Below are 23,934 nucleotides of genomic sequence, written 5' to 3' on the forward strand. Positions count from 1 at the left end.
CCTTCTGCTTCTACTTAGTTTCCCTAAGCCGTACAAAACTTAATAACATGGCGTGAGTTGCAGCGCAAAGCACCCATAAGCACCGAATAAGGATGATGAAGATGTCTTCCAGACGTTTTCGTAAAACGTTTCTAGCCGTCAAAGCAAGAGGCAGAAAGAAAACAGCTTAACAAGATATATTTTAGCTCTTCGCAGAACGTATTCTGGAAGTGCAAAAACGTAGCCGTCTTGAATAGTTGTAGACTTTTTAGCCCATTTTGACTGGTTCAAGACGGCTACAAAACATCTTGGCACAGGAGACTATTTTCTGTCATTTTGGAAGGTGACTTTGCCGTATGAGCCCTGAAAAAAATTAAATTATGGGGTTTTATGCGCCAAAACCATGATCTCATTATGAGGCACGCAGTAGTGGGGGACCCCGGAATAATGTAGACCACCTGGGGTTCTTTAACGTGCACATAAATCTAAGTACACAGGTGTTTTCGCATTTTGCCCCCATCGAAATGTGGACGCCGTGGCCGGGATTTGATCCCACGACCTCGTGCTTAGCAGCCCAACGCCACAGGCACTAAGCAACCATGGCGGGTTCCATGAGCCCTGGGTAATCAAGTAGGTTAGCCGCCCGGTAACGTCTATACCTTTTCTGTTCATGACAGGTGCAGTGTACATGCTAGTTTGGGCTCTCATGAATCTGTGCGTGCTTTTACCTTTTTGTCCGGTGACTTGGGGGCACATTCTATGATTTCCCAGTGTTACACTATATGCGGAGGGGAAATTATTTCCCGATGCTCTACGATTAAGAAAATTCCCAAACGGCTGTGTGTAGCATTTGGTATTTTTAGAAGACCACAAGATACTTGAAAAAAAATCTTCACGCCTTCTACTTGTGCTTTTTTGAGACAATGGAATATTAGACGTGTCGTCATAAAATTTATTCTCTGAAGTCAACGCTCCTGGAGGTGAAATTGTAGGAATTGGCTGCCAGGCTAAAACCGCCTCCTGAAATGACGTCATCTTAAAAAATAGCATCATTATCTTGGCAACCACCACTGCCAACGGAATATCCCTGCTGCTGGTCACGTGTGTCCTTTAGCCTCGCTGAGATACCACAGTTATGTGGAAGCCACGTTGCTGGATCCTGTCCAGGTAGGATGTCCCATCCAGGGCCACCCCAGGGCTCAGCACTCCGCCCCTGCAACATCACGCAACTTCATGTACGTGGAACGCTCAAACATATTCCGTCTAACCAGTAGATCTTCGCTTATAATTTAGAGTGACAAATAAGAGTATTGTACAAAAGTAGTCAACAATTTGCAATGCCGTGCCAAGACATCTTCCAGCTTTGGAAGGCGGTCTGTTGAACCCGACCGCACAAAGCAATTGGTTGGAACACCTCAGCACGCACCACATTGCTGCATGTCACCGCGTGTTTTTGTCACGGGCGCAATCTGCTCCTTATTTTAGGTGGTTCACTTCTGGTCAAAAACGCATTTCGCATAATCGTTGTAAGATGTCTTGGAGCGCCGCTTCCCGGCATTTGTATGTCGATTTAAAAAGCACACAACTTTGCAGAAGTATGCCGATGCCATTCGAGGGCACCGAGCAGTGTACTTGTTTACACCGGGAGGTACAGTGACTGCTCATGGTTTCCTTCAAATATAATGCAAAGCACGCCTTGATGACGTCAAATTATATCACGACATATCACAGCACACATTTTTCCTCATGTAAGCGACCAGACTTCTTTGAAAACGGCAACCGGGAGACCGTATAGCAGGCGCTTGTTACTGCCTATTATTCATCGTACGATTTTCATGCATACAATTCATAAGTTCAGTACAGCAGACTTAGTTTAAGAATTTGCGAATATGATCATCACTTGTTTAGAGAATGCGTAGTTGTACCGTAGAAACGCTGATGGCTAGTACTGACACCAATGAGGTGGTTGTTTACGATGTTGTACCGAAGGGGCCACCACCTGTTGCCAGTTCATAACAAGGATACAGTGCATCTCGAAAATTAAATTATACGTGAGTATAACAATACGTACAGATACACCCATCTACGTTGTCACATTTTATTCAGGTAAGTACCGGCGAGTGCAACTGGCACCCTTCGAGAACGACAACATACCACTGTTGAAAGTGCGCCATGTGTCCGGCTGGCGAAGGCTGAAGTTGATGCATTTCAACTTTGGCAGCATGTCTGAATTCATTTTAGATGTGACTAATTATGCATGTATATACAGGTCGGCGTCGTTCGCACTCGACACTAAATATCATCACAGTGCTACGGCTCGCGGTCGCCGGTCACGCCGGCCTATCGTGCTTCGTGAGAAACTGGGCCATAATTGAATTACCTTTGATTGGTGGCGCTGACGAGTGCCCTCCGATGCTCATGAAAATGTATGACAATGTTTGATAACATTTTAGCGCTGGAAAAGAAGGACAAAGGAGACGCAGACAGCACAATGTTGACATATCAACGTGATAGTGCTGTTCGATAGTCCTTGTTCTCAAGCGCTAAAGTGTTACTCATGTTCCAATACCAACATGCCCAACATACAGCAGTGCTACAGTTCATTTAGCATAGGCAGATCTCACCATCTTGATGTGTTGCGACGCGTGACGCTGTCCGCGACCGATGCAGACGCACGCTTTCTTTCACATAGGCGCGTACCGGCGCGTGCGTGTGGTTGGGCTTTTGTGCTATTTGACAATGCCACACAAGATAGGCTCCAAAGTGTAATTATTTAGAGCGTGAGCAAGAAAGGACATTTTGTAGAAACAGCGGAGCATGGGCAACATTTTGCATGGCAACACATCAGGTACAACCCGTTGAACTTTTAAAAAGACCCGTATTTTTGTGGGTACGCAGAGCACTTGTGCGATGCTTTTTGCACGAGGCAACGTGCTGGCCTCACCGAGAAAAGAACCCACCTAAAGGCAGTGCAGCTGCTCGCAATGGTGGAAAACAAAACCACGACACTGAATTGAACGTGAGCTTGAATCGAACCTAGCAAACTAGATACATATGCTTTGAAGGGTGTGTAATCTTCCATGGTTTAATGATGTGTGAAAAATATCTATCTGATGACTTCACGCGATATTGTTTTCCCGTGAAACGGTGAAGACGCAATATCCTAATAAAAAGGCCGGGGACCAAGAAGCATGAAAATGTATATTAAAATGAGATTTTGAGAATTCTGGTGCAGCCCATTTCCTTTTCCGAAGCGCGATAGAGATGTGTGAACTGTTTGGGTACAACCTAAGGAAAAAGTTCTCCCATTCATCATTTGATCTACTGGATTGGTCTGTGCCAATCCAGTAGATCAAAACAGACAAACCTAGGACAGGAATATAATCTAACCAAGATAAGGGAAGCGCAGTCACTAGCACAGGTACAATAGAAAAGGCGATCAAGTTAAATAATTTTCAACTGGATTCAACTGAATAAGCACAGACTGGATCAGCACAGACTGCAATGCTTCTGTTGAGGCCTTGTCAGGCAGTAAAATAGCAGAATGGGTAAAACTTGTTTTCAAAACATATAATGCCGAGAAAATTACATTAACAACATTCATGAGATTTATAACAAAATTCTGTTGAGCTCGTTTTTTTGTTTACTGAGTTTGTCGCATAGCAACCACTATTTTGATTTTGAAGCTGACACTTGTCAGGAATACAAAAAATAACAAGCTTGCCAATCAAGAGCTGATCGCTATAACTATGGCTGAATGTGAACGACATAAAGCTTCTACAAGTTCTGGTAGGACAGTCAGTACTGCACTAGCTCTGGTGCTGTTAAGTCATGCATAAAAAATACCCAGCTCATTAAATGGAGCTACGCTAGTACAAATGCAGCGCTCAGTTGAGTCGGTCATTGCTGCCTTGCAGCCGGTATAGGAAGCAGATTCACTCCACAACTCACTCGACGACCATCTTCTTTTTCTCCTTGAGCACCACCACTGCGACTTGCACCATGCACGTGGATGTAGCCACATACGCCGGGTCTGCAATATGATGAGAGAACAAGCACACTTCTGGCAGCTGTATCACAAATGACCAAACTCTATTGCGCAGTCCAATACCAATTCATTGCGCCCTCTCAATGTCAAGGTTTCTAGCTTTCCTTTTATCTAGGTGCTGACTACCCTACACAAGTACGAAAGCAGTTATTTTACCACGTGACAGGAACATCTGCAAGCAAGCACACAACCACGAACGACGAACATAGTTGCAATGAACTTTTGAATTCTTCATTGGCCCACTTGTTTATAGAAAAAGCAAGGCAGCAACGCGTCACTTGACCAACGACCGCCACCATCTATGGTGCACGGTGAAAAAAAAAAAAACGAAAAATAAATGTGTGCAACAGCAAATTTTGGAAATCTTTCGCATGTCCTTGCACCTATGCTGATATGAGCGCTACAATTAACAAGAGACAACACAGTTTCAATTCAACATAACCACGCTTAATTGCGTGTTTGCGGTGTGACATCTTTGCGGATATAGTTGAACCCACTTATAACGATATTGGTTTTAACATTATATCAGTTAGAACAATGGGTTATGGGTTATAACATATATCTGTTATAACAAACACGAATGAGCCACGCCACCCTCCGAAACACGAACGGACCGCGACAATTGAGCTAAGAGGGCTGCTCCCAGATTGCTCGCTGGCCCCTCATTCTGCGCAGTTCTGCCAACGGATTAAGTCGCTTGTGTTCGTCTTTGTTGGTTGCGTCGAAGTCCTTCGTGGCCACGTGGTTTTTCTGCCTCATCTGGCTCACCGCCGAAACGGAAGATGGCTGATCATCGGCAATGCACGACGTTGCCGGTGAAAAGCTTGTTATAGATTTGGAAACGAAGTGCAGCATTGTGAAGGACTACAATGAGGCTAAAAAATGTGCGACTTGGTGAAGTACGGACTGTGGCAACCGACAGTGTCGACAATCATCCGCTCGGCAGGGAAGTTCGACAAAGAAAACTGCTGAGTAGGCAACGGGCACAAACGTGTTTGACCAAATACCTATACGGAGGGGGAAGAAGGCCTCTACGAGTGGTTTCTCAGTGCCCATCACATGAACTTGCCCATCACCTGGCCAATTCCAGCCACAAAGGCGAAGCAGTTTGCCCTACTCATCAACAATGTGGACTTCCAGCTAGGTGGCGGATGGGCACAGCGCTTCAAAGAGAGGCACGGCATAGTTTACTAAGCCGTCATCTGCGAGGGAGCTTCGCTTGATGTCGAGGCGAACCAGAAGTGAGTGGAGGAAACGCTGCCCCGCATCCTTGACAACTACGTTGACACCGACGTTTATTGTAATGGCCATGAAATTGGACTGTTCTTCCAGATGTTGCAGTCCAAGACGCGTGCACTCAAAGGAGACACATGTAAGGGCAACAAAAAAGAGCCATCTGCACCTCACTGTGCTTGTGTGCTCGAACATGCACGAGAGGGACAAGTGCCCCTCATTTGTCATTGGGAAATAAAAATGTCTGCTGCTTCCGCGGGGCTGCTAGGATACCGGTACGCTATGGTCACAACCGCAAGGCATGGACAAGGCGAGAACTTTTTCGTGAGTGGCTCTTGGAGTTCGATCAACATATCTAGTGATCTAAGAGAAAAGTGGCACTCGTCCTAGATAATTGTAGTGCCCACCACTCTATGCCTAAGCATTCAAGTGTATAAGTTTTTTTTCCTATCGCCGAACACGATGGCAGGCTTGCAGCCTTAGGACGCCGATGAGATCGCCAATTTTAAGTTCATGTACCATTGCCACGTCCTGAATAAGTTTTGTTGATGGGCTTGGACAGGCAGACAAGCAGGGAGCAACCAGACTTGAAGATTAATCTAGTGATGCCCGCACGGTTTGTCTTTGGTTGCGTGGCCTGAAGTAAGCGCTTCTATGGTGCGGAACTGCTCCAGGAAAGCGTGCTTTGTTCGAGGCAGCAGTGACTTATACGAAGCCTGCAAAGCTCCCACCGACGAAGTGATGTCTGAACTTTCATCCGCAGTTGACGAGGATGCTTCTGGGCTCAAAGAGCTTCTACATGTGGACGACGCATAACAAACATCAAAACTTCTAACTGATGAGGTGATCGTCGCGAACGTGCTTGCATCGGATACCGACGGCCCTGCTGTTGCACCTCGGGGTAGCGTTTAGGCTAGGAAACCTCCAGGCACAAGGATGAATACGTCTGGGAGTAGGACCGAAAAAAAGGGTTTATTTTACATATTAACACTGGCTCCAGATATGGAAGACCACTCCATGTCGGAGCACTTTGGAAGTGTAAGCTCACTACAGGTCTGAGCACACATCAGGACAAGTCGGGACACCCTCACTCCATCAAAGGTGTCCACTTTTAAAGCAGTTCATTTCTCTAGGTGACCAAACGAGGGAATCTGATGACGGTGTTTTGGCCAATCATAATCGGCGAACCATTAGTAAAATCCCGTCCATGAGGTCGCACCATTCCACCGGACTCTGCCTGCAATGTTGCGCGGTCGCCCCCGTATACGAGGCTACCACGATGAAATTTGGGAACCTGAAGTCGACATAGTTCCCATGGAAGTCCTCGACGTTGGCCCCTTTCACCAATTGGGGGAATCTCCATGACGGTCACCTTGCAGGTCAGGAGACTGGCCTTCGGGGTCCTTGCCACTTCCACAGCGGGCAGCGGTTGTTGTCACCTCGAAGTGAGCTCCTTTGTTTGCGCATCACAGTCGGTGTCTGGCCTCGTCGCTGTCTGGGTGGGCGCTGATGAAAGGGCTGCCTCGCGGGCAGCACCCAAAGAATGCGCACACTGCAGATGATTCAGTCCCTCTGGGGCTTCGTTCTTGCGAGGGACCTTCTGGTGCACTACGTAGACCACTTTGATGCCTTGGAGAAGGATGTCGGCAAGCTTCGCGCGAGTAAGGCAAGGAAGGCTGACGGACATGGGGTTTTCTCGTGCAACCCAGTGAGAAATACGTGGGGAGATGTTTGTGGCAATCTCTCCCCAGCATTTATTCTAGATTTCTCAAGCTTAGAGGCTGCCACGGCAACCTCCTCACATTTTTTAACAGGCCCATTTTATGAACACCAAAGCAATGCCTTGGAGGAGCTCACACGTGGCCACCCGTGACCTCTATTTGCAGTTGGCATACAGCAGTGCCATTCTTGAATGCTGACAGTCGCAACCTGTTACATGCAATTGAAGTGCGCAGGAAGCAGAGTTAAACAGCTAAACGAGTCAACACAATCAGCTACCCGATGGAGGAAGGTGGTGAGCACTGGCTTCCCCGCCATTATAGTTTTCTCTCAACAGCTCTGCCATTCCCTTATTTGGTTTTTTTGTTCGTGCAACCCGGTTATAACAATTATTGGTTATAACAACACAATTCTTGTGGCACTTGAATATTGTTGTAAGTGGGTTCGACTTAAAGGTAAGCACAAGGAGATTTGCGCACTACCAGCTACGTAAGAGAAACAAGTAGCAGTGCATTATTTTGTTCAGAAAATGATTTTTGTTGCTGTGCTAAATGAAGAATATTGTGCTTTTCTGTATGTTGCATATAAAGACCGGACAATGGCGCTTAGAAGCAGCGGAATTCTGAAAAGGTATTTTTGTTCAGCTATTAAACATTTCTACTCGGCATCCTCGCTTACCGTGTTGTTGCAGAAATTCCCGTTATCAACTCATCTCGTTTGTTTTGACTCCTGCAAAAACGTACAGAGGGCGTTTCAAATAACTGCAAGCTTCTGATCTCATTCTGATTGGAGTGCCAGGTGAAACAACACGTTCACATTAATCGTTTGTTCTTGTTGTCAGCATACTGATTTCGTGCCCATCCACAGTTAGGCAACCTGCGCAACCACTCTAACCTGACTGTTGGCACATCACTGTATGAGCGCCAGGAGTTTTATTAAATGTAAAAGTAAAATTGAGCCCTACGCGAAAACGAAAGTAGCAAGCAACCATAGCGCAATAACACAAACGCACTGTACACAACAGAGATCAAGCTATTTCTGAAGCAACGCGAAGGCTCGGTGAATCACTTGGCAATCAACGGTTTTGTGCGCCGTCCTCAACCGTCTTGCATTTTTCAGGTAATATAGGAAGAAAGCGCCAATTAACATCATCCTAGATTTCCTTCTTAACAACAGCAGCTGCATGCACAAAGTCTGTTTCTATGTAGCTTCTAAGTGTAGCCTAAGCATATTTCTTTCCGCAAAAATCCGTTCGCATATAGGTTTGGTTGTAGGGCTGGACCTTATAAGAACACAGTTGTGTATGGAGGTAGTTTGGCATTACTTTAAATAAGACTGCATAAACATAGCGTGGCATATCACAAATGGCTGAGAATGGCACATCTTTCCAAGTTGTCTTGAATTATTTAGTCGAATATGAAATATCGGTCGTGCAATTATTTAGGTATTCGGTTTAGGACGTCTATCATATGTGAAAAAAAAACTATATAGCGTGTTCTAAAAAAACCTGCAGAAAGCTGCAACGAAGTGACACATCTCGGGTCGTCTAATGTAAGCCAAAAAGTGATGTCATCAACTTGTGAACATGGACGGCGCCACGGCCGAAACACTGATCACCTTTTGCTATTTCATACAAAAGTTGCCACAGAAACACTATTGTGTTTCTATTCACTATATGTTGCTTTCAGTAGACCTTCCGAATAAATGTAAATGAATAGCATGCACGACTTTGCAAGGATACAACCCATATACGGGTGTCATCAGTTACTTCAGGATAATCCCACAGCACTGCAAGCCAGCTGCTCAAACACGCAATGACATTATACTTTCATATTTCATGAATTGCATTCAAGATCCTAAAAAAAAACAGCTATGGAAAAGATGACTTCATAAAAAAAAACTGCATAAGGTGTTTATGGACATGCAATACAACTTTTTAACAAAACATTCATGTCCTGCAACGAAATATAGAAACTTGAAAGTACAGCACAAACATATTTGGAATAATTCTAAAATACCTGCGACCAGCATGCTGTTATGTCACTGGTCTGTGGATTACCCATTAAAAAAATGTGGGCGGGGTGGGACTGGATGTAATTGCACGGAATGCCTGAAGAGTTACGTCATAATGCACTTTGCACCTTTTATTAATTGACAAGAGCACAGTCAACAAGGAAGAAGGCAATTTCAAACCCGTCTCATGAAGAAACTGGCGCAATGTTCACAGTAGGTTCTTCGTGTCTCAGTAACACCTTTCTTTTACTTGTGTCGTGTTATACATGGCCACACAATCAAACATAATTTGGAAAAGGTTACATGTACACCTGTACCCTGACTTGCTGAACACATTATAGTAACCATCCTGCATTAAGTGTCTCAAGAATGATCATCTTCTAACAAACTTGGATAATATTTTAGTGCTGGCGAACAAGACCAAAGACAGAGGCGAGACGTAGACAGCACGATGCGCCAGCTTCAACATTTTATTGCAGGGAAAATTGATATTTTTACATACCATGCACAGAAGCACCACTACTCCGTCCAACACTTCAAATTGCTCATTTCCAGCTTGGTGGTTAAGGCATTGCGCTGCTGAGCACGAGGTCGCGGGATCGAATCCCGGCCACATTTTGATGGAGGCGAAATGCAAAAAAAATGTGGTTGATCCCTCTTATATAGGAATCGGTATAGAACACGAAAGTGAAACGTGTCTTCACAGAAGTAGTGTAATGTTTATTGCACATTGATATATAATGTCTATTGGTGTTTTGTGGCTAAAGCGCCCTTAGGCGTTGATGCACCCACGCTGACGCCTGGTGGCACGTCTCCTCCATCACGACTACCAACGTCGATGACCATGAGCAACCGTCGTGCATATGGAAGCTGCACTACGCTGCACACGCTAGCACAACGCGAAAGACGAAGCACGTAACTGACACACTAATACAACGCGCAAGACAAAGCACGTAACTGAATCGTCACCGAGTCAAATCAGCGCGTACAGCGCGTCGTAATTGCAGCCTCCGCGATCAACTTCAGAAACATTTTCAGAGCTAATTGCGGAGGCCACGCTCCGCTGTGCTGAGTACGGTGAACGCCACCTAGGTGGCGTTGGTAGTGCTTCTTGATGCCAGCGTCCCTTCGAATGCTGGCATCGAGGCGTCGTAGTGCTGAGACCACCGAAGCGTTCACTGTCGGTGCGCGTTAGTGTCATAATGCAGTACTTCTCTTTTCTGCTCGTAGGCGGCGGCACCGCCCCGAGCAAGAGCGCGGGTACACGGAGGAGTGTTAGATATATAAGGCGCGTCTGTGTAGCTCTCTGCAAATGCGTTTGTGGCGCAATGGGTTAAACGCTCGGCGATCTATCGTCGCGGACCGAGAGGTCGTGGGTTCGATTTCCAAATTTTGCATGTTTGTGGAACTTTTTCTTCTGGTTTCTTTCTTTGTATTATGTTCGTGTACATTGTAAGCTGACGTATTTCCGTGACGGAAATACGTCAGTGAAGTCTTGGTGGACCCCGGCATAAAACACTTTCGTGTTAAAAACGCCCGTGTGCTTGCGTTGTAGTGCACGCTAAAGGACGCCAGGTGGTCCAAATTATTGTGGAGCCTTCCACTACGGCGTGCCTCATAATCATAACTGGTTTTGGCACGTAAAACCCGAGAAAGAAGAAGAAACTGCTCTTTCCAAAAAAGGCCATCTCTTCATCAAGAATGTTGAAGACGAAGCCCTTCCACAATTTCACCACTGCACCTGACAGTCTGTGCCTCTACATCCTTATTTTTGTGCCCGGCAAGAATCGCACAATCAGTAAACAAAAGAGCGTAGCCGCACTCCTGACAGTGAACAGATAGATGGTCATCACGGTAATTCTTTACTTTTAAGCTGGATTGATTTGAATTCTGGGGTTTTACGTGCCAAAACCTTGATTTGATTATCAGGCACGCCGTAGTGGAGGACTCTGGATTAATTTTGATGACCAGGGGATCTTTAACGAGTCTATGCAAGGGACACGAACATTTGTGCATTTCGCCCCTATCGACAAGTGACCGCTGCGGCTGGGATTTGATCCCGCGACCTCGTGCTTATCAGCGCAACATCATAGCCGCTAATTAAGCCACCGCGATGGGTTACATTTAAGCTATGCTTGCTTAGACGGTTATTAGGGCAGCGTCTCCTGCGCTCTATGTATTTACTACCCCATGACAATGGCAGTTCGTACACCACTGCCTCTTCACAATCAACAAAACGGTTTCGATGTCTTTTGAAACAACCAGGCACCGTTTTACGGCACGGGTTTGTCAACCGACACACACTTTGATAGGTTTGTATGGTGCAGAAACAACAACTATCGCATTCACCGGACTAGCAATCGTTTTAGGACAGTGTGCTGCAATATGTAAATAGAGCATAACCGCAATCTTTCCTGAATTTGACGCCTGTTAATTTACTGCATTTTGAGCGCTCGTTTCCGTACACTTTTTCAGCAAACCCAGTGCTATAGAAACCACCAAGATCATTGGGAACCTTGCTGCAGATAAACGTTCAGACTGATTCATTAGGCTTGTATAAATCTTATAGTGCGACTATGAAATTGTATAGAAAGTATGAACTTTCCCGGGATTGTTGAAGATCGCTATCACGTTATGCTATAATACTAAACGTTATCCAAGTTGAAAAACCTACACGCCCTACATAAAGCAGAACAAAGCGTATACCTGGTCCGTCCAGCCGGATGGTGATGGAGTGGTTCATCTTGCCACTATGGCGGTCCCCTGTCTCAGCCAGCTTTTCCTTCCATCCACGGCCGCGCACGGTCAAGCTGAAAGAGCAGCCCAACGCCTGAAGCGCAACGCATCAAAATTGTTAAGCTCACAAAGGCAAACAAAGATTCATTTTTCAAGACTACGTGGACAGAGCAAAGAACCGAAAAAGAAGCCCACTTTACAAGCCAAGCTTGTCATTGATAATGCAAGGGATGGAGCTAATTTCTTGTCTTGAGATAAGCAGCGCTAGAGGGGTTATGCGTCTGCTTTTCTGAAGCAAAATCAGTTAAAAACAGATGTTCGTTGTCTTGAGTTATAATTATCAAGCGCCTGTCCAAAAGTAACAACCAAAAGAGCACGCTGAAACTGTACGCATAGGTCCAATGTGTAGACGTGAATTCCTGCATCTCAGTTCAAGCTTTACGCACCTTATTTTTCCTCATCTCATACAATTATTCTCAATTTTACAGTGATATTGCCATGCATGGAACATTTGCTGCCGCCTTCAAAATAAATGCACACTGTTGTCTACGCTCTGCAGGGAACACTATTTGCCATGCACAGCGCTCTGCAAGTTCTTTAGTGGCTGGCACTTCCGGCTCTATTATACTACACCTTGGCACCATAACCAGTATTTGTTACCGGGGCGCTCTAGAGTAGAGGCCCTGTTGACCGAAATCTTGTTTGTCTCATTATATGGCAAACGCACTGTTTACGTAGGATTCTATTTACTTTCTAACGGAATCTCATTGACTTTCGTTAGAATGACTTCGTTGGACTGGGTATGCGCCCTCGGAATTCGTGAAGCAATTACGCGGAAAAACACCTTAGACGTGAAACGCGCCTGCATCTACTTGATGGATTAGCCACATTGGCTGCACAAGCTGTTGCTCCTGTAAGCTTATCATTTTCTCAGCATATAAAGCTGACAATGAAGCCAAGTAAATTTTATTTTAATCTAAATGTTGAAATAATAAAAGGGAAATCAAGCAGGAATAAAATACAACTTGCTGCTGGTAGGAGCCGAAATCACAATTTTTACATGACGCCTGCGATGCTGCACCAACTGACCTACCTTTCTTTGGGTATTTGTACTAAACCTAATGCCGGCAGTTTTAGCCACCTATTCTTGCGACCATGGTGCCGGATGTGGGTCATTTTTTCAACCCTAGGCGTCGCTCCACCTGAACTGGGAATGGTCCCAAGGCTATAGGTACAGTAGATGTACACAAATACCCAATAAAATAAACCAAGGCTGGGGGCGAGGGGGCTGCAGCTGCTGCGGTAACTCAATTGGTAGAGCATTGCATGCATGATGCAAAGGTTGTGGGTTTGGCTTCTACGACAGAAGTCTTTTTTTTTCACTTTCATTTCTGTTTTTGTTACTATAATCATATTTGTAATTTAAAAAAGATATAGGTAATTTCTCATAATCCTTCTTGGACTTGAGTGGCTCATTGTTTCATGTTGTTGTTTGACAAAAAATGTAACCCATCAGTTCCCTTGATTGTTCGGTCTGACTTTCTCAGGACGTCCTTCAGCATGCCCCAACTAAAGTGTTCCTTTCGTATGACAGCAACATTGTCCAGCGTTACTGTCAGAATCATGCTTCGACCAGAGTGCATTTTGAACTCGAGAAGATATCTTGTTCTTTTAAAGTTTTAGTATTTCCGTAGTAAGTATTCATATATTTAGACAACTGTGCCATAATCCTATAACACTAGAACGACAGTGAATGTCTAGATTTTTGTTCACTTCTCGCCAGTGCTGATACTTATCCAAGCGACATCAGTGAATTGTTCTTCTCATATACATTCTCGGATGCCCGTAATTTAAACATATCATTTTACTGTGTAAATGACTGCCCCGACATAGTTACTTGGAGCATGTAAGACGTAGTTCTTAGAGGTTGGACACGTTGCTATAGGAACCATGGGGACAGGAACATGAAGAGACACGAAGACAGCGGTGTCGATCAGAGAGCAAACAGTGATAACCGATATTTCACTAAGGTCCTGTTGACTCTGTTGACACTAAAGTCCTAAGTGACTATCGGACTAAGGTCCGATAGTCACTTGGGCCTGTTGATATGCCATACGTGTGCACAATGTTGAGCATAAAAGACACGGACACAAGCAAGAACAATGCGACACACAAGGTGCAGCATCGTTTTTTGTTATGTCTGTGTCCTTTATGTGCAGCATTACACACACTTATAGCCAATATTTTAGTTGACATTAAGAGAAAAGATTGAGCTGGGCAGGCCATGCAATGCGTAGGGCAGATAACCAGTGGGCCATTAGAGTTACAGAATGGAGCCAAGGGAAGGGAAAGTGTAGGACGGCAGAAAATTAGGTGGGGTGATGAAATTTTAAAATTTGCAGGCGAAAGTTGGAATCAGCTAGCGCAAGACATGGATAATTGGAGCTCGCGGGGAGAGGCCTTCGTCCTGCAGTGGAAAAAAGAAATAGGCTGATGATGATGATGCTGTTAGGACAAAGCGTCACCACGGAAAGCTAGAAGGAACGAATGTGATCGGCCCATGACCTAAGCCATAGATGCTGTTCACAGTAAGTCACTAATGTTCTGGGCTAATGTACTGGCATTAGCAGCAGTGCAGCTCTTCCAACATGGAAAAATGAAAGTTACGCACAGCTTCGTCTCTATGGCAGTCGCAGGTGAGGGAGCAAGGGCACTCATTGTGGTGTTGGCAGAACTTCAACTGGTGTTCGACTCATTTGAGAAGGCTGCTGCATCCCTAAACGTGAATGTCAAATACAGTGACCTGCTCTTCACTTGATAACAAGATGGACTCCAGAATATTTTCGGAAACGAAAATCCCTAACCATGACAGGGCTCGTCGCTGGTGCAGCAAGATGATTATGTTGTATTTCATGTTGACAGCTTCCGCAACCCTTCACGTGTGCACGCAACCAATGATGATTCTCTTGCCGTCTTTCTCTCTTTTTGCCCCTTTATTCTTTTCTCAATGCAGGGTAGGAAACCGAAATTGGGTCGATTAACCTCCCTGCCCTTTCTCTCCTCTTTTCCACAATGCGAGCTGTTATTGTTGAATATATCGCCCCATAGACAAGGCAACCTAAAGTTTGCTTGCGCGGCACCAGCGCCGCCACTCCCCTGGTGGAAGGATGGAAGTGTCGAAGGTCACTGCCGGGCCAGCGTGACCTCATCAACCAGGAAAGGTGGCACGCAATACTGCTGTGTTGTTGATTGCCACAAGAGCCTCGAAAAGTCGAAAGCCGCCCGTGCAGTTTTACAGAATTCCGCGGAGGTAGTACCAGGAGGACAGACGACAAGCGTGGATAACTGCAGTGCGCCGAGTCAAGTAAGTCACGTACTTTCCCATTCGTGTGCAATATCACGGCTGCTCAATAAAAACGCAATAGTAATGTGCCTGTACTTAGCGCATGGCCGTTTGTTTAGACGTGTCACGTAGTTGAATCGTACAGTGACATCCGCCGTGTTAGCTTAGCAGTAAATGCAAACGTGTAGCGCTGCTAAGCTCGACGACGCGAACTCGATTCCCGGCCATGGCGGCCGCATTTACATGGGGGCGAAATTCGAGAATACAGTTCTTGCCAAGTACTTTGATTTTTGTGCACGTTAAAGAACCCCCGGTGGTCAAATTTATTCATGAGACCCTCCATTACAACGTGCCTCATAATGATATTGTGCTTTTGGCACGTAAAACCTACGAATTTAATTGATTGTACTGTTCGTTCACTCGCGATCGGCAAAGACTGGCTCCAGATAATTATATCCTTTTTCCAAACGCTGCAACCTAAATTCCTAGTTGTACAGGCAACAAATAGGGCCGCACGTTACTTGTTTTTTGTGTGGCGGCAATCCATATTTAATGCAAGCTGCGGTCATTGCATGTGTCGGTAAGCGGCAGATTGCAAAGCAGCTGCCCGAGACGCGAGCGTTATGTTTGTTGCTTGGCCATGCTTTCTGGGTTCACAATATCCAAGCATGTTTTAAAGTAATTGCCACCTTGCACATTCTTCCTGCTTCACTCTTCCCGCCAAGAATCTTCGTTTTGTGTAGTAGCCGGCCATCGGTGTGAGCTTACTTTTGCTGCGGCGGGGCATTCGCCCGACGAGAAACTAGATTTGCTTTGGTGAGGCAGGTATCGCTAATTCTTGTGCTCGTGCTGCTGGTCCCAAGGTAATCGCTGGTTACCGTGACCTGGGTTCATTTTGCGGTGCAGTTTGGACGAGTGATTTCTGATGACCAGGGAAAAGATACCTTGCTCAATAAGGCAATGAGTTGCCATGACTCTAACATCTGCATTGAATAAGGCATGATATACATTAAATATATATACAGCATGATATAAGGCATTATGCACATATGGAGTACTTACATTGCTAATTGATTTTATTGCCTTACTGGTGCCTAATGCATGTGTTCTTTCTGCTCCGACAGTGCTGATACCACATACTCCTTGGGAGCTAAAATGAGAGCAGCCGTGTGTGCGCGTCCAGCAACCAACGAAACCAACTGCAATCGTCACCGTCTCTGCACATCTCTGTAAGCATGCATGAACGCTTTGTGACTGCATCATAGAGAAATAAAAGTGACTAAATTACTGAACTCGGTGTGTACCTCTAACTCGATGTCGTACACAATCTTGTTGGACACCTCCGACGCGCACTTGGCGTTCACTGTGACATCACTGCCCACAATTTGTTCAACACCACACATGTGTGGAAGCAGACGCTCCCCTTTCTTGAGGTTGCCGCCACGAAAAAAAGCTGTTGGCGTCGGCAACCGTCTTGAAACCGCACTGCAGTCGTTGCATCGCTGTTCAGCAAGCAGGCGATCTGCTGCCGTCGAAAACGGAGCGCCGTGAGCACGAGCATCGAAGGAAAGCGCGGGCAAAACAATGTAAACAAAGCGGAGACTACACCACGGCGCGACCGCGCTGCTTGAAATTTCCACATTGGGGGCGCTGTCAGGAGGCGCAGCAGCGCCTTCTGGTGATCGTTTCCTTGTCTATTAAGGATAACTTAACACAAAGCGAGATACGCAATGAACAATTAAAATATGGCAGGCAAAGCAGCAGCTGTGTTCTTTATTCCTTTCTTTTGCGTTATTTGATAATCACGTACGCTTTAGGGCCATTACGTCTTGCGTAAGTTGTGCCAAGGTTTAAAACTAAACAAGCGCCATGTAGCTAGACTAATGGCTGTTGTTTACTTGGGGCAAGCCTCGCTATGTGTTGTATATCACCTAATTAGATAAATATATTATATGAATTATTAACCTGCTCAAATGTTTTAAGCGTCAATAAGAAACTTGAAGACAATTCTGAAAAATATCCTATCCAGCTTAATATGTGTTTGTGGTACATAAACGTCATTTCTGTGCCCTAAAGAAAGCCCGCAAGAAGTTCATTGACGGTGGCGCGCTCTAACGGGCAGCGCGCCAACGAGGGCCCACTCATGCCAGGAGTGTTCCCGTGCCAGAACTGACAGGGCGCACATCTCAAAGACGCCGACCGAAATGTGGGCCAACTGCTTTCGTTGCACAAGTCTGCTCCAACCACCTGATCATCTGTGTTCGGCTGCCGACAACTGCCTGCAGTTGTCACCAATGTTCGGCGCAGTTATGCTATGCCAGGCACAAATTGTACAGTTCAGCATCACCGTGCAGGCAGCGTGACTGGCGCCGTCCCACGCGCTTTGACGTGACCAGCACGGGAACAGAGCTTGTCTTTTCTTACACTGGAGCCACTAAACCACCCTGTATCGCGCGCTATCTTGATTGGCCAGCAGCATGCTGGCCTACAGTTTGGGTGCACTGAAGAGATGGCGCTGAGTTTGCACTTTTGCCAAGCAAAAAAGCACACAAACGCCGCGAACTTGTGTGCATGCGCTGCGGCAACGGCTTGCCACCTTGCCAGGCGGTGGACAGTCAGGCTAGTTTCGGTATCGGCAATAAAGCGTCGCCGTGACACTGGTAGCCAAAGGAAAATTCAGTAACTTTTGCATATGTGGCTCTTTTTTTAACCTACATAGGAATAAAGTAAAGTCATGCAATTATTTATTGACCCTCAGGGCCAAAGCATTACAGAGGGGAGTGGGTAGAGAACAAACATAGTGCACAATAATATGACAAGGCATGGTAACACCTAACTATACAATCTTAGCTAGGACAGATGTAAATTGCGTGTTATCATTAATGTAAACAATGTCAAAAGGAAGGCGATTCCAATCTTGTGAAGTTCGAGGTAAAAAAGAGTAAAGAAAGGTGTTAGTATGACATGGCTCGATACCAACCTTAAAGCGATGGTCAACACGGTCAGATATATAATGTGGCTGAAGAATGAATTCGTCACGGAGGGTCGGGTGATAGTGAAGCCGATGAAAAAAGTTCACGTGAAAATTTTTTCGGCGTGAAACTAGAGATGAAAGAGAGATACTAGATTTCATAGAAGTTATACTGGCAGTGCGGTTATAACAGGAACAGATGAAGCGAGTGGAGCGATTCTGTAACATTTCAAGTGATGCAACCAAATTGTTAGTGCTTGGATCCCAGACTGGAGTGGCGTATTCTAATTTAGATCGAATGAGTGTTTTATATAACAAGAGCTTTAAAGATGAGGGGGCTGCTGAAAAATTACGGCGCAAGTAACCTAACATGCGATTAGCGTTAATTATCTTCTCAATATGCAAAGACCAGCTTAGATATGTAGAAATAAAATGTTTTGTTGGCATTTTCTTTTTTTTGCATGCTATGTCTTTATTTATACGCTTCACATGTTGCGCCAACAGGCGGCGCTTTTGTTCTTATCGCTTCGGCTGCCATTCCGTTCATCTGCTTCTGCCGCTCTCTGGTCCTCTGCACACGTGCACGCCTTTGCCTCCTATTGTGCGCTGCAACATTTTGTTTCTGCATCGGCCGGTGGCTCCAGCAATGTACAAAAAGCAGAAGAAAGGTCACAAGACGTTTCCGTGCGGCTCTGTGATTGACGAGCACGGGATGGGACGGCCGGGCCACTTTTTTCCGCTTCCAAGAGAATGAAAGGTAAGCACGCATTTTATGGAGTTGCTATACCGAATAGCCGCTAACCTTATCGAAACGGCTGTAAGACGAAAAGAAGGGTATTCCGCACGTGGTATATATCTCTGTGGTGTGTAAATATATTGATGTTACCTATCGACAGCACCTTCTGAGACGATGAGTGCCAGCGGAACCGCTGATGGAAGTTGCGTTTCGTTATATCTCGGCGACTGCTGTTTGCTTTATGGAATAAATTGATAACTTTGCTGAAGATCCTTGAATGCTTGCTGCACGGATGAAGGGGTTAAGTTCAAGACTTGCCTGTTCTTGGTTAGACATTGCAAGTCGCCTAGAGCTTCACAAGGTGCGGAGACCAATTGAAGGTGCACTGCACTAATGCAGAAAGCATTGCAAGCACCCTTTCCTTCACGTTCCTGCTACGGCGCCGAGTGCATTTTACGTTGCCCTGCGAAATGTGTCGCGAAAAAAAAAAGAAAACGCCTGCTTGTCTGTTCTTTTTTATCGAATATTCATCTGGGATGTGCGATGTTCGCAGTTTTTAACTGAAAACTAAGCAGGTGAGCAGTTTTTGTTCAAAACGAATTTACCTTAAGTCAAGTCACGGTGGCGCCCAATGCGTATGAAGGTGCTTACGTCGGCGCTGAGCGAGCCATGCGCTCCGGTGTTCCCGCAATACGCCTGTGCAAAACAAATCGGTCTATAATAGGAAATGCTCATAGACCGTTTACCAGTGGCTTGCAACATTTGCAAGATTATCTTCCAGTAATAGGCGTTCTGCAGAACTTGGAAGACAAGGAGTATACAAATAGGTTGAACAAACTAATCCGTCTGTGCCTTACTGACAAGTGAACAGGAAATTTAGTGATGAATATAATTTAGCTGTAAGAAACTGATCAGTGTTTTCAGACAGCTGTTGAGAAAGCAGCATTACCAAACATGTTATTGCAATATAGTAGCAGTTAAAATAAGAATTTGGATTGTTAAATCTTTGTGCCATATTTTTAGCATAAATCCTACAATAAAATATAAGAGTTGACGTACAGTCTGTTTCACACTTAGGGGAAAACTCGGAGCACCTTGCAAGGTGCTTCGAGTTTTCCCCCAAGTGTGAAACAGACTGTACATGAATTGTGGAAAGAGTGCAGAAATTTGTTCCTGCAATTGCGTTGTGTTTAAGCATAAAACATGTATTGCTTCAATTTTTTTCCAGACCACAGCTCCAGCTCGGATAACGCCACCTCGTTTGTGTTAGGGTATGGGAAATGTGCTGCTGTCAGTCTTTCAACTGGTCTCGCTTAATGATATTTTTTAATGAGTAATCACAAATAACTGCTGCGGCAAACGATTTGCGTTGGTAAGATTGGCTCATGTGAAGTAAAAAAACATAACTTTTTGCTATTCAGAAATTGTAAGAAGCTTGATGTATATGCGCATGTAGAATTTGCAGTTTGTACTGTAGATGCGAGATAGTCAAGTCTGCAATATTCTTTTGTGTATTGTATCTCTTGCTGTACAAATGTTGCTAATAAAATTGCAAAATAAAGCACATTTCACTGTCTGTTCTTCTGCCGAAACGCAATAGCCACACGCTATGGCATGCTGGCTCACGTGTCATGATGAAATAGGGTAAAATTTTAGCAAACACAGATGTACTGCTGGCATTTATTCAATGCACGAGCCACACATGCAAAAAAAAATTGTCATTACAAAAAAGAACAGGCTGAAAATGACAGCCGTTAGAATAATGCAGACTGTTGCAGCAAACGGAACTCCTGCTAGTTTCTTTTTTTTGCCTGCTGAGAAATTTGTTCCTGCAATTGCGTTGTGTTTAAGCATAAAACACGACGAGTGTGCATCTGCACACTCGTCGAGTGCATTGCAGATAAGCAGGATGGCCGCCTCCCCCTCGCGCATCAGCAAAACCGTTGCCATAACAGCAAGCTTCATTTTTTTTTCTTTTTTTTTCTCAGAAGCATGGCCTACCAAGCACCAGGGGAGAAATTGGTGCTCGTGATGCAATTCCCGTTTACCTGGGGGGTATACCCGCTGACCTAGCCGTGGCCTTGCTGCTGCAGGCCATGCTCAACACACCAAAAATTTCGGTCATCCTGGCCCCGCTGGCGTAATGTGTCCGTCTTCGCCGGCCACTGCCTGGCACGCGGGAAACGCCGGATTATATCAGCGCCTTCGGCGCTGCTACTGCGCAGCACGAATGCGATACCGCCGACAGGTTACACAGTCACCTCCGTCCACCTGTGTGCCCTGTTGTGCCACGAAAGCGGCTTAGTTTGAATCGCGGCCCTCGTTCTTGCGCTGCACGTTTGGTACCCCGCTGTCATGGCGTGTGAGCAGTTATGGTAGTCAAGTGGTACTTTTTTTATGTGTATTTCACCGGCTTCCATTAAAGCGCACAGCACAGTTTTTATGTAGAACATATGAAGCAATACATGGCTGGATCAGCTATTTTTTCAGAGGTGTCTACAACTTACTCAATACTTGTCAACTATCTTGACACTTATGCTCCAAATATATTGGCCGTTTTGTAAATTACTAACATCTATTTATATGATTAGGCGAAAAATAATTGTGCGAAAACCATCTACCATTATTCGCGTAAACGAATAGCCAAACGGTTCTAGAAAGCTATTCACCATTTTAAAGGATTGATACCCCTGATGGCGTACAGTTCTCTAGTGAGAATATTTAGGTAGCCTTCGTTGTTTCATTGTGTAATTTGTTGAAAACAAAGTAGTTGACCATTTCCACCTCTGTAACGGTAGTATCCAGGAGTTATGATAGTTGGCGTTCGACGACGAATGCGCCCCGCTCACTCGTTTGCGCCAGAGCACGTGCCTTTCACATTGGCACCTTCGTATTGGTAGTAACCACCGACCACAAAAACGGACAAGGAAAGCCATTCACTTTAAAAAATACCTTACTTGGTACAAGCAAACATCAAACACAATTGCTTTGCTTTGGTCCAGGTAGATGGCATTTACATGTTTTCAATCCATAGCACAATTCACCTGTGACATCTTAATAGATCACAGGCAAGGACCAAACAGCAAGAGGAGGAATATCAGCTAAACTATGGGCCATATTTCACACACCTGCTCCTTTGTAGGTCCGCCTCGATTCACCGTGCCAGCAGAAAAGATTCCAGGAAACTGCAAGAAAAAAAAAAGGGAGAAAAAGGGAGGGGGAACATAACTCTGGCATTCCTGAAAGTATGTCAGATTTGCCACGGCTTGTTTTGACAACCTCCATGAATACTGGCTAGTACAGTTTTTTATATGCCTAATGGAAATTGTGGGTAGGATCCCTTGGTATTGCTATAGGAGCAAAATTCTTACTTCCTTATATTGTTAGTTTACCTAAAAAATATCACCAGGTCCACTCCACTATCCTCAGTACAATCGTAGCATACGTGCAGCATTTATTGCAGGAATGTTCTTGCTGGGGAATTGGTATACGGGGAAAATTTGGTGATTGATAGGGCCTACAAACATGACTGGTGACAGACCGAATCATGAAAACTTGCGCAGAGTGATGCAAGGATTATTAAATGTACTGCAGACGTATGCATATAAAGTTGAAAGAGAAAAGACTTGCAGATTGGCTATGCATATTAACTTTTGCGAAAACACTATAATAAAATTAACTATACTGTTTGTTTACAAGAAATTTAGCTCTTTATATTCCAGGACTGGCCATGTCGCAGGTCATTTTGCAAATTCTTCACGCACAGTGATCGCTGTCATTGTTTGTGGCACTGCGGCAGTTAAGGTGTCACTACCTGTCAAAAGTGGAGCTATATCCAAGTCACCCAGCTGACTGCCATCTGTGGATGTATCGTCCGCATCACAGATCCATGACGGACCTCATTGAACGTAACAAATTATACATGTGCACCCTAGCAATTTCTTTAATAATATCGTGCGAGCGTTAACCACACGGCGTGTCAACGGCCTTGCAGGAATGAGGGGCACTCCTGAAGCGAACACCGCAGCAGAATGCATTCGAACTGGAAATCGCCTTGTGCGCCCACGCATACTGACCCTGATGCCGCTGCCCCTGCTACAAGGGCGCTAACATGCCGTGTGCTGGACGCTCGCATGATACTATAAAAAAAATGTAAATGTGTACACATAGATGCATGCTTGATATGTTCTATGTCGCAGGGTAAACTTTCAAATTGCAAAAGAATAGGAGTATTTGATTTCTGAAACAAATTAGCTTAACGCCGGAACAACGGTTGCTGCTTGCCATAGGAATGACTAAAATATTCACAAATAGGTTTATAATTAAATGGCACTGGAATGTGTCTCACCAATGAAAGAAGAGTACAATTTGCGCATCTAAACTAGAAACGAGCCGAGGATTTCGGCGACAAACGCGGCCTGGAACCATCATCCCAGGCGGTTGAGAAACACGACACAGCGCTACCACCGAAAGCAGCATGAAAACCTTCGGACGCCATAAACGTATTGCGCGACAACATGTGCGGCGATCGGCAATGAACGCGGCCGTAAACTCTACTGCACGAGAGCAAGCGCCCTCAGCGTAAAATGTGCGGGTACCAAAACTGGGAAAGGGACAAAAAAGGCTAGTCGCTTTAAAATGGGAGAAAGAAGCAAAGATAGCATCAATTTGGCTTATTAATGTATGATGCACTAGACGGCGTTCATTTGTGGCGGTGAGGTAGCGTTTGTTCGGTCTTTGCGTAATTCCATTAAGAACAGAGCTGGTGACCGGTGCATCAATGGAGGTAGTGCAGATAGCTATACATACATTTACAGGTCGGTCCACTGTTAAAGAGAACCCGCGAGACCGTGGCTCATGCTACTCGCAGCGCAATGCACAGAGAGTGGTGAAAACTAAAGACATGCGTGAAATGATGCAGGGGCGGCACATGATGCGCATCGTCTGCTACTAAACCACGCCAGTAGTTTGCTGACGCGCGGCCGCCCTGCCACGGCCTTGCCATGAAATCGGACGTCAAGAGCCCCTCGCTTAAAAGAGAAACATTTCATTTCGTGCACTGCCAACCATGATATGTAGAACGAACATACATATACACTGACTTTTACTGCAGTGGTGTAGAATGAGAATGAGCAGCTGCAGAACTAATTTGTTTC

At 45.2% G+C, this 23,934-nt stretch overlaps 1 protein-coding gene across 3 annotated transcripts in view; it reads right to left on the reverse strand.

Annotated features, from left to right (window-relative positions):
• Nucleotides 1-910: 910 nt before the first annotated feature.
• LOC119437531 (saccharopine dehydrogenase-like oxidoreductase) overlaps nt 911-23,934 on the reverse strand; it is a 134,749-nt gene continuing 111,725 nt past the window's right edge. For all 3 annotated transcript variants that reach the window (XM_049660670.1, XM_037704536.2, XM_049660671.1), the window contains 4 exons: nt 21,907-21,963; nt 11,699-11,822; nt 3,931-4,012; nt 911-1,192 (listed from right to left, as the gene is read on the reverse strand). In XM_049660670.1, coding sequence (XP_049516627.1) covers nt 1,090-1,192; nt 3,931-4,012; nt 11,699-11,822; nt 21,907-21,963 — 366 coding nt within the window. In that variant the 3' untranslated portion in view covers nt 911-1,089. The remainder of the gene's footprint in view (nt 1,193-3,930; nt 4,013-11,698; nt 11,823-21,906; nt 21,964-23,934) is intronic.

The sequence above is a fragment of the Dermacentor silvarum genome, chromosome 1, assembly GCF_013339745.2.
Source record: "Dermacentor silvarum isolate Dsil-2018 chromosome 1, BIME_Dsil_1.4, whole genome shotgun sequence".
Classification (NCBI taxonomy): domain Eukaryota; kingdom Metazoa; phylum Arthropoda; class Arachnida; order Ixodida; family Ixodidae; genus Dermacentor; species Dermacentor silvarum.